The sequence below is a fragment of the Pistacia vera genome, unplaced genomic scaffold (assembly GCF_008641045.1).
Source record: "Pistacia vera cultivar Batoury unplaced genomic scaffold, PisVer_v2 Contig467, whole genome shotgun sequence".
Classification (NCBI taxonomy): Eukaryota; Viridiplantae; Streptophyta; class Magnoliopsida; order Sapindales; family Anacardiaceae; genus Pistacia; species Pistacia vera.
The window spans coordinates 833411-847388 of NW_022196298.1; the positions used below are offsets into that span (position 1 = coordinate 833411).

At 32.4% G+C, this 13978-nt stretch overlaps 1 protein-coding gene across 1 annotated transcript; it reads right to left on the reverse strand.

The window, feature by feature from the left end:
* Positions 1-7341: 7341 nt before the first annotated feature.
* LOC116145755 (fatty-acid-binding protein 2) lies at positions 7342-11517 on the reverse strand. The gene is made up of 11 exons (XM_031431198.1): positions 11243-11517; positions 10083-10661; positions 9720-9942; positions 9281-9356; positions 9080-9182; positions 8856-8924; positions 8567-8603; positions 8408-8482; positions 8255-8306; positions 7883-7927; positions 7342-7717 (listed from the first exon to the last, which is right to left on the reverse strand). Exons 2-11 carry the CDS (start codon positions 10565-10567, stop codon positions 7620-7622), a joined length of 1263 nt encoding a protein of 420 aa, XP_031287058.1. The 5' UTR covers positions 10568-10661; positions 11243-11517; the 3' UTR covers positions 7342-7619.
* Positions 11518-13978: the final 2461 nt, after the last annotated feature.

Here is a 13978-nt window from a genome sequence, read left to right on the forward strand (position 1 = left end):
CTTCCTATTCACTAAACCTCAACCTCCAAAGGACTCACAGTCATACTAGGACTCGAAGATCCTATAGCTGCTATTTAAACAGAGGCGAACCCTCTCACAGGACAGGATATTACGCCTTCTAATCTCGTAGTTCTCACTCTCAAGAGCTTTACTTCGCCGTCGTAGCCTTTGTCTTCGATAGACCTGGGCAAGGGACCGGTCCCTTACGGGCCCAGGCCTGGGCCCGTTTGGGACTGGTCCCAAATGGGACCAGTCTCTCATGGGCCTGGGACCGGTCCCAGGCCCATGAGAAAAACCAGGACCCAGACCAGGCCTTAGGCCTGGTCGGGACTGGTCCCATGGGCCCAGGACTGGGCCCAGGACCGGTCCTAGGATGGTCCCATGGGGTTTGGAAATTTTTATTTTCCCCCCTCAATTTTTTTTTATATTTTGGGGGCAAAACGAAATTTTATAGGGGGTTTTTAGTATTTTTTAGGGGTTGATTAGTAAGTTTCTAAAAATTTAATTAATTTTAAAAAATAATAAATTAATAGTTAATTTTAATTTTTAACATAAATATAATATTCACATTTCACACATTCACGCTTCACAAATAAACAATTAAATAATTTTTTTATTAAATTATTCATCTTCAATTTCATCGTCAACACTAGTTACATTATTCAAATCTGTATTCCTAAAGAGTTCGAGTAGTTCGGGATCTTCAGGGTGCTGTTGTAGTCTTCTTTCTCCATGAGTCCAATCCCGTAAACACGTTATCACTTCAATCATCTCATCGGTTAAAGAACATCTTCTGTCTTCAACAATCCGACCACTCGTTGAAAATGTTGACTCGGATGCAATTGTAGAAACCGGCACAGATAAAATGTCACGTGCCATTTGGGATATAATGGGGAATTGACTTTCTTGTTGGTTCCACCATTGAAGAATATCCATGTCAAGTTGCTCCTTCATCGTCATAAAGGTCAAGTCCACCTGTAGGTAGCGAGTCATCTCATTTGGTCTATGTATGTACGAGCTGGAGCTAGAGCTGGAGCTTCCGCCACGTCCCACATACGCCCACTTGCTCGACCATTGAGGGGGGGCTACATCAAGGTCCTGATCGCCTCTCCTAGACGTTCCACTTCCACTTCCACTTCCACTTCCATTGTACCTGTTCTCATATAAAGAAAAAAGCCTATCCAATTTGTGTTTAAAGTCAGTCAAATAAGACGTATAATCATATCCTAAATAATGGCCTAACTCAGTAATTACACCGTTAACTACGGATAATTTAAACCTAGGATCTAGAAAAAGGCCTAATCCATATAAGAATGGAATATCTAACCAATATCTCTTATATTTTTCTTCCATACTTGAAACAATTTCACTAAAAATGTTATCATATCTATATTGATCAAAAGTTTTAGCAATTTGAACTAAAATATCTAACACTAAATTAGTAGTTGGATAATAAATACCACTTAATGTATTAGTAGCATCATAAAAAATTTTAAGAAATGAATAAAAAAGTTCACAAACCGCCCAATCATCATAGTTGACAACTTCCTCTAGATAGTTCTTCCGGTTGACGAAATCTGTAATTTGTTTCGCGGTTGGCAAAGCTTTTTCCAACATCAAGTAGGTAGAGTTCCAACGGATAGGCATGTCTGTACATAACTTCAAAGGTCGAACCGGTGGGTCCTCTTGCTTACAATATTTGACGTACTCCTGCCATCTTTTATTGCTACCGCCGACGATAAATCCGATAGCTCTATGCACCCTCTCCATCTTTGAATGTATAGCATCTAAACCTGCTTTAACTATCAAATTGATGATGTGACAAGCACATCTCTGGTGATAAAATTTGCCTTCACCAAGCGGATCCAATTTCTTTTCAAATAAAGAGATTGTCGCGGTGTTAGCAGCTGCATTATCAAGCGTTAGCGCTACAACTCTATCAGTTAATAAATATTCTTGCAAAACTTCAAGAATTGTAAAATAAATAGTTTCAGCACTATGTTTTTCATATAATGGTTTAAAACCTATCAATTTTTGTTGTAAACCCCAATTATGATCTAAGAAATGTACTGTAACAGTTAAAAAATCGGTTTTTGATCTACAAGCCCATATGTCTGATGTAAGTGCAATAGATATATTCCTAAAATTTTGAAATTCGTTTTTAAGTTTATTATTTATTTTGTTATAAAGTTTTAGTATATCTCTTCTACTTGTAGTTCTACTAACAGGGGTATATGCTGGACAAAATGCAGTTTTAACCATATTAACAAAAAAAGGATTTTCAGATAAACAAATGGGAGAGTCTGTAGCAACTATATATCTTGCTATTTCCTCTCGTGCAACATGTGTATTGTATTGCCATGTTGAGAGAGTTGAGGATTGTGGATTAAAATTAAGTTGAGTTTGAATTTGTCTACCTGATCCGCTTGAAGATGCACTTATTTGGGGATGCTTCTTCTCTACGTGTCGTCGCATCGTCGAAGTCCCCTTCTCAGCCCCAATAATGGTTCCGCATAAATTACATATCCCACACGATTCTTCCCCCTCCCCATTTGTCTTTGGCCGTTTTGATTTGGTGAAGTATCGCCAGACATCGGACACGACCCTCTTTGACGGTCGGGGGGGTTGGGCTATGTCCGTGCCCGTTGACTCGCAGCTCACATGTGTTTGGCTACACCTCGTCCCGACCGAATGTGGTTGTGGAATTACAGCTGCATCCTCTGGAGGAAATGGTGAAAATGGATTGAAGGCTTCAATTTCTTCGGTGGATGGAACGTAAAACTCATTTGGGGAAGACATTATAAATTTATGATAAAATAATAAATAATTAAAATGAAAAGAAATTAAATAATAATATGAAATTATGATGATATTGAAAAATAGAAAAAAATTTGAATAATATAAATAAATAATATAAATAAATTATAAATATAAATTGAATAAGAAATTGATTGGAGATTTGGAGTAGAGAGATTGAGAGAATGAAAGAATAAGAGATTGATTGGTGTGAAAAAAATTAAAGGTTTTAGGGTTATTTATAGTGTAGTTGTGGGGGGGAAAAAAAAAAACTTATATTATATAAATGTAACTGTTGGTGTATTACCGTTGGCAGCCAATGGTTAATTTTTTTTTTTTTTTTAATAAATTTTGTAAAATTTCATTTTAGTCCTTTAATTTATACTTATTTTAGGGGGTTTAATGTAATTTTACAAAGAACTAAAATGATAAAAGGCCAAAAAAGTTTAGGCCCAGGCCTGGGATTGGGCCCAGGCCCGGGCCTTGGAGGAGGGCCCAGTGGAGGGCCCAGGCCCTCCTCCTTAGGCCTGGTCCCGTTTTGGGACCAGGCCTCCTAGGACCGGTCCTCCAAAGGACCGGTCCTAGGCCTGGTTTTTGGAGCTGGGCTTTTGGGCCCAGTCCCAAATGCCCAGCTCTAGTCTCCGACTAAATTTCTGGTAACCTTCTCTTTCCATAACCCTCTCTAAATTAGCCTCACCCAGCCTTGCTGACTTGAGCGTTGGAGTGCCTCCAGCAAACACCACCCTGACGCTTTCCATAAGCTTCACGCTTGTTTTCTAGTGTGCGCAGGTGCAACAGATTGCTAGTGGCCTCAACCTCACGAGATCAGACCCTATTTCTGTAACGGTAGATTTGTTGCATCTATAATTTCGCACCCACCATAGGGCCTCTGACAATCATTCGTCTTTCAAACCCTGCTTCGCAAGGAGACTCCCTATGGTTGAAAATTCAGATAACACCAATCTTGGTCTCAAGGCCAGACTCGAAGCTCTGACTACCTTTTTGCAACAACACTCAAACAAGGTGGTAGCATTGGAAGCCAAGAACGTCGCCATCCGAACCGAAAACACCTCAATCCGGTGTAACGACTTCTTTCTACTATCATATTCATATAATATATTAATGAAAGACACAAGTATAATTATCAAAATAGTTAGGTCCAAAAATTTTTCTTTACTTAATATATACATTCTTTAAATAGTACAGTATCATTTGTACAAAAAGACTCTCAAAACAGTGGACAGTGTAGTCAAGTGTCCCCGGTTACCAACGTCCATCCGACCATGTCCTGTAAAAACATAAAAAACAACGGGGTGAGCACAAAGATGCTCAGTAAGTAATCCTCTACTCCGCTATCCCCATGTATCACTTTTCAATTCTTTCCTTACTCTTGTCACTTTCTCATATTCAATCTCTCTTGTTCTTTCTCTGTTTCTACTGTTCTTTTCTTTTCTTTTTTTCTGTTCTTTCTTTCTCTCTATTCTCATCAGCCATGAGAGATATCATGCTAACATGTACAGATGAGATGCATATGCACTAATGCAAGGCAATGCATTTTCTTTCTTTTCTTGTCTTTCTCATTCTTATTCTTATTCATTCTTATTCTTTATTATTCTATTCTTTGCCGATCGGTCTTGGTCGATACATGGATTCAGAACCCTTGACCATGTGAGTGTACTCTCTCTCGTGTATAGCTCTCATCCGCATGTATTCTCACGGCTATATAAATTCTTTTTCTCTTTCTCATTCCGCTCTCTCAAGGCGGAGACCGCTCTCTCAAGGCGGTTTACATGCGGGAAATTTCTACACTTACGAGCTCCCCATCACATAACCATGTTAGTGTATATTAGTGTATGCCCTAGAAACCATTCGTGTTGTCGGTTTCGGAGCATTTTGTCTTGTATCTATATATATCATAAATAATAGAAGAAAGAGTTCTTCAATTCATATATGTAAATTGCTTCCTTTATTCAGTCATGCATTTAAAATAAAGTATGTATATGAATTGTCCAGATGATTCATTTAATAGGTAAATGAGTTATTGAAAAAGGTTCCTTATGGAAGCAATATAAATTTGGGCAACTATATTGCACAGTAGGCATACCGGATGCTNTGTCAAAATATCAATAAAAACAAACAATCCAACACTTATAATAAGACAACGAAAAAGAAAAAACAAACACATCAATTAGACTTGTACATTCAAGCATATTCAACAATCAAGTCCATTTAACTATCAGATAAAAAAAACGAACATCACCTAAGTTTAATATTTCTTTTATATTAGTTTATAAAGTAACATTTATTTAGATAGTGTTTGTTAATTTGTTAGACGTATGAATGCGAAGAATTTGAAGTAAGTTTGATCAGTACCCTTTAAACGTTACATGGGTGTAAGTAAGAAATTTATATAGGCAACTAATATGCCTAAAAAAATGACTATTTTATCCGAACGAATTACATCTTCTAAGAATGACAGCAGCATATAAAGTTAATTGTCATTATAAAATATATTAAAAAATAGGGCTTCTTTAGTCCATTAGTAGGGTGTTAATAAATCCGCTTTTATGAAAATTATTATGATGGAAAACCCACAAATTTCAACTATAATTAGTTTAATTACAATCAGGTTAAGAGAAAGATGAGTAAAAGAGCTCAGGTCATAAGGATAAGAGGGGAAAAAGAAAAAAACACAATTAAAGGTTTTTGTCATAATAAATAAGGTAGCTTTGTAATTATTTATATAATTTTCTTTTCTAAAAGTTAGTAGCCCACTCGTAGTTTGAATCTATATGTTTATTTTTAAAAAGGATGTTTATTTCTAATCTTTTTAATGTTTAATTATAAGTATTAAATTACTTTAATTTATAATAATAAAATATATAAAAGGTAGTATGTTTATATAAATGACGTATGTATTATTAACATAAATGACTGAGAGTTTGTGTTACAAATCAACAATTTGATAAAGGGACGGAATCATTTTTTAAATTCTTATTCATTCACTAATCTAACGGTTCAAATTAAATATAAAAAAAAAAGTCATATTTAAATATAAAAATTTTAATTTATTATAATGAAAAAAGAAATCATGAAGAAAAATTCATAATTTACTCATAACAATGATTCAGATTTCAATAATTGTAGAATTCAACAATCTATAAACGATTTCTTCAATTCTAGTCTTTATATATGATTTGGAGGCTAACATTCATTATTTTGCCCCATTTAATCAATTTAATTATTCATTTTATCTTCTATTTTCCATGCTTTATATATATATGTATGTTAAGTATTAGTTTTTTATTTATAAGTTTTATTGAAATTTCATCTTCCAATTTTGTCCAATAAAACTTTGATAAATCGATAAGAGTCTTATTCTGATAAATAATTCTTGTAAAGTTCATTAATATTTAGAGTAAATGACATTAATCCCTTTAAAATAATGATATAATAATAAAAATCCTTTTGAGGTTTTGGATATAGCAAAAATCTCTTTGTGGTTAAATTTTATGTATAAAAATAAGGAATAGGAGAATAATTTAATAATATTCATTAACTCATAACAGTGTAAATTTGAACGAAACACAAACAGTTGGATTTTTGTTATTTTTGAAATTTAAGAGAATTGTTTTTTGCCATATCATAGCTAAGGGATTAACTATAATATTTATATCAACACTCAGTTAGTTTGTCTCCATCAATCTAAATTTTTCAGTCTCAAGTCAAAGAGAAAGAATTGGTTATAGACTAAATCATCCATTCGAGTTCTATACTTAAATTTCTACACTTTGAAATACCGGGATATTACACATGGTTGATCTCTTTCGCTAAAACTCTCTCATCGGAAGCATTAATTTACTAATCAAAATCCATTAAAACCACCATCATCCTTGCATATGAGAATGGGGAGGAGACTTGTGGTTGTTGAGATCGGGTATACTATGGCTTAGATTTGGCGTTAGACTTTTGTGTTTTTTTAGCTCTACAAGAAAAAAGGATAGAGAGATGAGTGGTTTTAATTTTTTTTATATGTTTTGGGTTTTTGACTTTTTTATGTTGATTTTCTTTTAAACAAAAGATTATTTATCAAGTTTTTCATATATTAATTTATTCAAGTCCAAATCCGGTCAAAAGAAAAATAAGGGCAATTTGGACTTTAGCGGAAAGATATTCATTAAACGTTTGTTAGTTTCAGGGGGCTTTATCATATTATTTGAAACAGTAGGATCAACAGTGGTTGACCCAAAACACAGGGGTGATTAAGTATTTTTCTCGGGTTTTTTTACTTTTTATGTTGTGTTGGTTGACTTCTATTTTATTTTTAAAAAATTTCTTTCTGTTTTTTATCAAATTAAATTGATGATAGATAGCTAAAACTCCTTCTAATTTATATTATTATGTTTTGAAAGTTAAAGAATTGCACTAAATAGTACAGGCAGGTAGTATAACCTGAATCTTAAAAAAAAAAAAATATTATTTATTATTATAAAAGGGAATGAAAACATAGTAGTACATTCTTCTCTGTATATTAAAGAATGAGAACGAAAAAAAGATATAATTGGGACAGCTATTTAATCCCAAAACCCTATAAAGAATCACAGTACTCTTCCTCCTTGTTAAATATATCTATATCCTCCTAAATCACCTGTATCATCACTGCTAAAACCCTAGAAAGCTTTGCAGTGAAATCTGCAATTGCCACAACCTTAAGGGGCAATTTTCAATCAACGTATACTAGACTTACATCATGGCTAAATAATTCACCACCAAATTTTTGTCCCTTCAAAATTTGAGACAATGTTGATGGAACAAGAACCAATTCAGCACTTCCTTATCATACTAGCCACATTTTTGCCGATCTCTTCTTTCGTTTGTTCCGACACTGGAACATCTCCCAGGTACATGTCAAAGAAAGCCCCTGAAAATAAAAAGTAACATGTCAGAATCTTGAAAATCACAGTTACAATGGCTACTCCAGGTTGGAGCACTGTTCCTAGACAAGTTATTGATAAGGTACTTCTTTGATTCAGAGATGCACTCAATGTGTAAACAATAAGAAATTGAGAACTAATTTTTCACTTACTGCATAAATCCTTGCTTTTGACTGCTCCTATACGATTACCTGCAACTGCACAATTTTTTTTTTTTTTAAAGACTCTGTTAGTTGTATGCACAATTTATAGAGAAATTGAAATAACTTCTTAACTCAGCCCCCATTCTAGAAGTACACAACAGCGTACAATATCTAGCTGTGATTACATATGTTGTACTCTCATCCCACTGCATCAAACAATGTAATATGTTCAAATTTAGTCATAATTTTATTGACCTTAGATTTGGCTTAATTACACAGACACCATTGGTATCATAGTTCATTGTCAGATAAGTCTGCTAGTGATTGGACAATACCTCAACGGAGGTAACTTTTACCCAATTTGATATAGTAATAACTCACTTTCAGTAATTAGTTGTCCATCAGCTGTTCGTCGCAGATCAATTGTAGTTCCCTGCAATATTAATGGAAGTTGACGTAACTTAGTGTTATAACAGATAAGAGGGATTAAAAAAGAAAAAAAACAGAAGAAGCAAAGAGAAAATAGACTATTACCTGAGGTAACGGAATATCTTTTGTGAAGTAAGAACCAAAAGTTTTCAAGCAATTATAATCGGTGTCTGGATTTGTCTAATATGGGTGAGAAAAATTTTTAAGTCAGCAATAGTTCGAAATAAGAAAAGTCAAACAAATTTTTATACTGTAATGATTTACCTTGACCAAACGAGCACGAAGAGACTTCTCAAAAGCACTGCCATACATACAACAAAGCAAACGAATAAGAAAATTAATACTAATTTATCCATTACACATCTCAGACACAAAATGAAGCTATTAACATAAATCATCCATGAGATAAATCGTAAAGCAAGAATATTCATAAGACTTGGTTTGTGAGGCCTTATGCTGACTAATGTCAGTGACATTCTAATGTCTTCTCGTGACAGTAACATCAAAATCCACTAAAATCTAGAGTGTGCATAGAAAAGAATATTTAACTTACTCCTTCACGGAATTGATTTTCATGCCATTGCAATTAATCACAAGCCTCACGGTCATATCAATATCCTCCCTGCAGCACCCACATAAAAGAGCTCCTTTAAGAAAGTTGAGCACAGTAGCAGAAACAAAAAATTCACTCTAGAATTTTTCTAGCTTTACAACTTCAAGAAAAAATTTAAATTTCCTTTATTAGCAGTGCTTTAAGAATGACTGTCACTCATATACCTCAGAAGATCCTCATAAAACTCATGCCTTTTGTTCAGTTCACCCACTGGTATAGATGCATATTTTCTACCCATTTTCTCACACACAGCACGATGATGAACATCTGCAAAAACAAAATCCAGTAAACGAATAAATGACAACGATATCAAGGAGTTGCTGACAAAAACTGAGAAGCATCAAGTTGGATCTAAAAATACTTACAAAAACCAAATGCATAAACCTTCAGAGATTTAATTTTAATTATTTTCATAGTTCTGGATCCAGTTCCAACAAGGACCTGAGCACGTGGAAGTTATATGTGTTAATGAAAATATAAAAAATTAAAGAGACTATGAGACAGAGAAACAGCAGCAAAAGGACCAATGGATTTCTTGAAAGTTTACATAGTATCCCAAAGATTAAATATTAAATTGATCAAACAACAGACACCCTGTAGAACAAGTACTGAAGAAGATTTAATAGAAACACTAATGTACTATCAAAATTGACAAAGACTACACATCTAGTTAAAAATTCCAAGACAATATCCATAAAGCATTGGGGATTTTTCCAAAGTAATAACATGCCAAAGCAATCAAACCACCACAACATATCAAAAGATAAAGAATGAATTCCTCCAATTAGGTTCTATTGCGTTTACCTCAGAAGTTAAACTGGAATTATTTCCTGTGTCTAAAATGTTGTCCAATATAACTGGAAACTCTATGCCTGTTCTGGGTTCAACAGCATGTCTTCTCCTGTTCAAGTTGGGAAAAGATAAACTGCCACAACGCTGGGGCTCAATCTCACAAGGCCTTTGATCCAGGCATTCATGCATTCGTACATCCATGGCGTCCAATGGAACAGCCATTATCTTTGAAGATCTGACAGACATCATCATCATATTGAATTAATTGTTATAAACCAATGCCAAACAGACACCCAAAATATGAAAGACTAACAAAAAAAAGGAAAAGTAAAATTAATCCAACCTACTTATCTCATGTTATTTCAAAAGACTTACAAGTTATCAAATGGTGGGATCACTGCTGCCGCTAATGAGAGCAAAGAACAACATTGGATTCCTTCTCCTTCTCTAAGCATTTGTCTAATGGCTGAACTAGAAATCTTGCCAAAAACCACCGAAGTGGCCGATTCACTTTTTGATCTAGAACTAAAATTAAATCCAGCAAGATTAGAATCACTGGAAGTAATTTGCTTAACTTGCATAGAAGATTTACAGCTTCCAGGTTTTGAAACATGCTGAGTGTCTGCTATTCTCCTAGTCAAATTTGAACTTGAGCCACTTGTGAACCAAAATAAAAAAGCTCCAGCAAACTTTGAAATGCAGTTAAAAGTTTCGTTTAGTGCTAGGCTTCCAGGAACATGTAGATGTTTAGACTGTGAAAATAAATGATCCCCTAAACTACGCGAGAAGAAAAACTCTGTAGGTAAAATGTATGGATTCCCTCCATCAAAATCCATGAAACAAAACCAATCATTCCGCATATTCTTCTGTAGTCTAGCTAATAACCCCGATAACTCAAATATTATAAATTGTCGAATTGTCTAAACAATCACCAAGCAGGAAAGACACAGAAACCTGCATGAAATACAAAAATTTTCACTTATTCATATGAACATCTAAAAAAAAAAAGCCTCATGTGCAAATTAAGTTTCCCAGGATGAATTTGATTCTTTTAACATGAAAACAGAAGGTTTTGTTGTAAAACTGGCTTAAGGAAAGTTAGGTGCTCTTTAATTTCCCAAATTGAATTCATTAGTCTTCAATACAAACCAACATTAAATTGTAAAAACGTATATAATCTACGCAAAGCAATGCAGTAAAAATATGAAAAAACACAAAACTTTTTATTTAAAAAAAGAAGCTAAAGAACCTGATCGCATAATTTTACTGATTGTGCCATTCTTTTTCATAATCCAGAGTGAACAACAAATTTCCCAGAAAACCTCACACTAATACAAATACATAGTAATTCACAAAAGTTAATATTTTTTTCCTTAAAAAAACTATATTAACACAGCTCCATTTTTGGCGGTGGAAAAAAGCAATGCAAGTAAATTTTAGAAAAGGGTTTCTTTTAAAAAGCAGCTTTAAGCATTCTCTTAACTTTTGAACCAAATTTTCCCGTGAACCAAACAGAAAGCGAAGGAAAAACATACCTGCAAATTGCTACAACTTACAACCCACGAAAAAGAAAATTGAAAGAAGAAAAAGGGAAAAAGAATTAGGGTATGTGTTTGGGTTTGCGGGCATTCCAAGGAAACTGGGGGAATTTGTAAAAGAAAAAATGGTTAAATTAAGAGGAAAGAGGGAGAAGAGAGAGAAAAGAATATGCTTAGTTTAAGGAATTGGAATTTGGAACAACGGTTGAAAGTAGTTTACGCTTCACCAAAATTAAACCCCCAACTTGCCTTGCCCTTTTGTTCGCACTTAACGGTGTTTGGTGAATTTTTTTTTTTTTTATTTGGTTGTTCAGGCCGACTTTTACGTGCCTCTGATTAATTCTGAGATCTCCAAGTTAAAAGGCGAGATAATCAAATTTAAGACAACTTAAATAATATATTTAAGAATATTTATTGTATCACCCTACCATCTAAGAGTGATTAAAGGGAATTTATTTTTTATTTTTGTAAAGTTCCGTTAATCCTTAATTTGACTAATGCTTACTATTGCCCATCAATTATTTTTTGCCAATACTTTAATTAATTGTAATGATTAAATAAAAATTAGTTATAAATAGAATTATGTTGTAATCACAAAAGTTTTTGAAATAATAAAAGAGGTGTACTACTTATACAAACTCTAATCTACAAACTAATACACATGATTTTTTTTTACGAGGAATGCTATATCGATATCCTAATATCATAATATTCTCTCACAACCACTGATATGACGTGATAGCTCGCAATTAATTAACTCACAAATAGGTAGGCGGAACTCATAGTAAGTAGGTGAGACACATTTATAAGATGACTAATTATGAGTTGTCACGTTGAAGATTTTAAAAAAAAAGTTGTGAGATTAGATTGTAAACCTAACATTACTGTTCTTTTATTGCAACATCATTTATCTATATTAATTCAATATTTTATTAAATTGATTTTGTATATAAATTTATCCATTTATTTTTTACCACATCTAATTTGTATAATAAAGAGTTTATACATCTAAAATTATTCATAATAAAAAATTTTCTTCCATTATTTTGAGTGGGTTGATATTTACAGATTTACCTTCCTATAATTAATAGTGGATTCTAGAAAGATTTTTGTTATTTAATCAATCCTCAAGAGATTAATGTATTAACTTTTTATTAATATGTTTAATTGATGTTAGTTAGCTACATACACAAATGACTATATATATATATCATTAGTTGAATTGGTTTCTTAATTTTATTATGATTAGAATATGAATTTAATATTACCCAATAAAATTTGTTTAGTTACTTTTTAACTCAAAATATAGAAATAATTACTTATAAAACCCTTTTTTTTTCAAGACCTAAATTGAAATCTATGTTCTTTTCAATTAACTTAATAGATAAGACCTTTCATCTAATTTATTTTTATTTTTATTTTTACCCTCTTCACTCTAGTAGCAAAGGAAAACACTCTAGTGCTCGAGTCACGAGAGTAAAAAAAAATTAATTTTTTTTCACTTCTTATTTTTGGAAAATTATAATAACTCTAGTATACATTTACTGTTCTTTTTAAAATTTCTAACTAATTTGGAGAATATATATATATATATATGACTCTAGCACACTCTAGTGTAGAGTTACTTTAGGTTAAAGTTATTAGAGTAAAGACATGAAAGTTGTAGAAGGGTAAAAATGAAACTAAAGTTGATAAAAGGTTTTATCTACAAACCAATTTAAAAAAAAAAGGTTATATTTTAACTTGTCAAAAATAAAAGGGATTTTAAGTGTTTTCTCCAATATATATTGTAATGGTAGTCTCGCATATTTAATTTAAATTTGAAGTTTAAATAATCTAATCATATTATAAGTTGAACACTATTTAATATTGTACATTTATAGTGAAACTGATATAGTCATAGTAATACCAACACGTAAATTATGTATACAATTTTTAAAAAAAATTTTGATAAAAAAAATTTGTATAACTTTTCTATGATATATATATTGTTGGTTATCTTTTTGATGAATTGTGTCTCATTTTTATTCATACGCAAAACTTGGATGTTTAGTATTATTCTACAAAATTATATTAATTTAAAGGCTATGTAATCCTAAATGGAAAATTTTAACAAAAATGAGAAAGACAAGATAAAAAGATTAAATGATATTTTTAATAACTAAAAGTATTTCATTTAAAAAAAAAAAAAAAATTATAATGTTGGGCATGAGGTTCCAGAAAATATCAAGAAGAGCTTAAATATGTTTAGGATGATTTTTATAAAATTCTTGAAAATATTGACAACCGACAGAAATTTGTAAAATATATATTTGATTCACTTACTAAGAAAAGAATGGAACATGTTGAAAATGATAAAACCAATAAAAAAAAAAAAAAAATATTGATGGATTAATAAATTAAAAGTCTGAAGTTAACAAAGATTACATAATAAAAATAATAATTGGAGGTGGAACGGAGCATGTCGGTTTGATTATTAAGCAAATAGGGAATTTTCCATTTCCAATGAGCTGGTCAAATATTATGGACCACCGTCCACATCATGCTATGCCAAACCGACAACTCTGAAAGTTGTTGTCGTGTCAACTATGGGAAGCCCACACATATCAAACTGTTCCTCTTTCTCTTTGTTTGTCCAAATTTGGACTTATTACTATTTTCAGTTTGTGTTTCCTTGCAAAACTTGGCGAAAGCTACTTATGAGTATGATATTTGCAAGCCTTACAAATACCT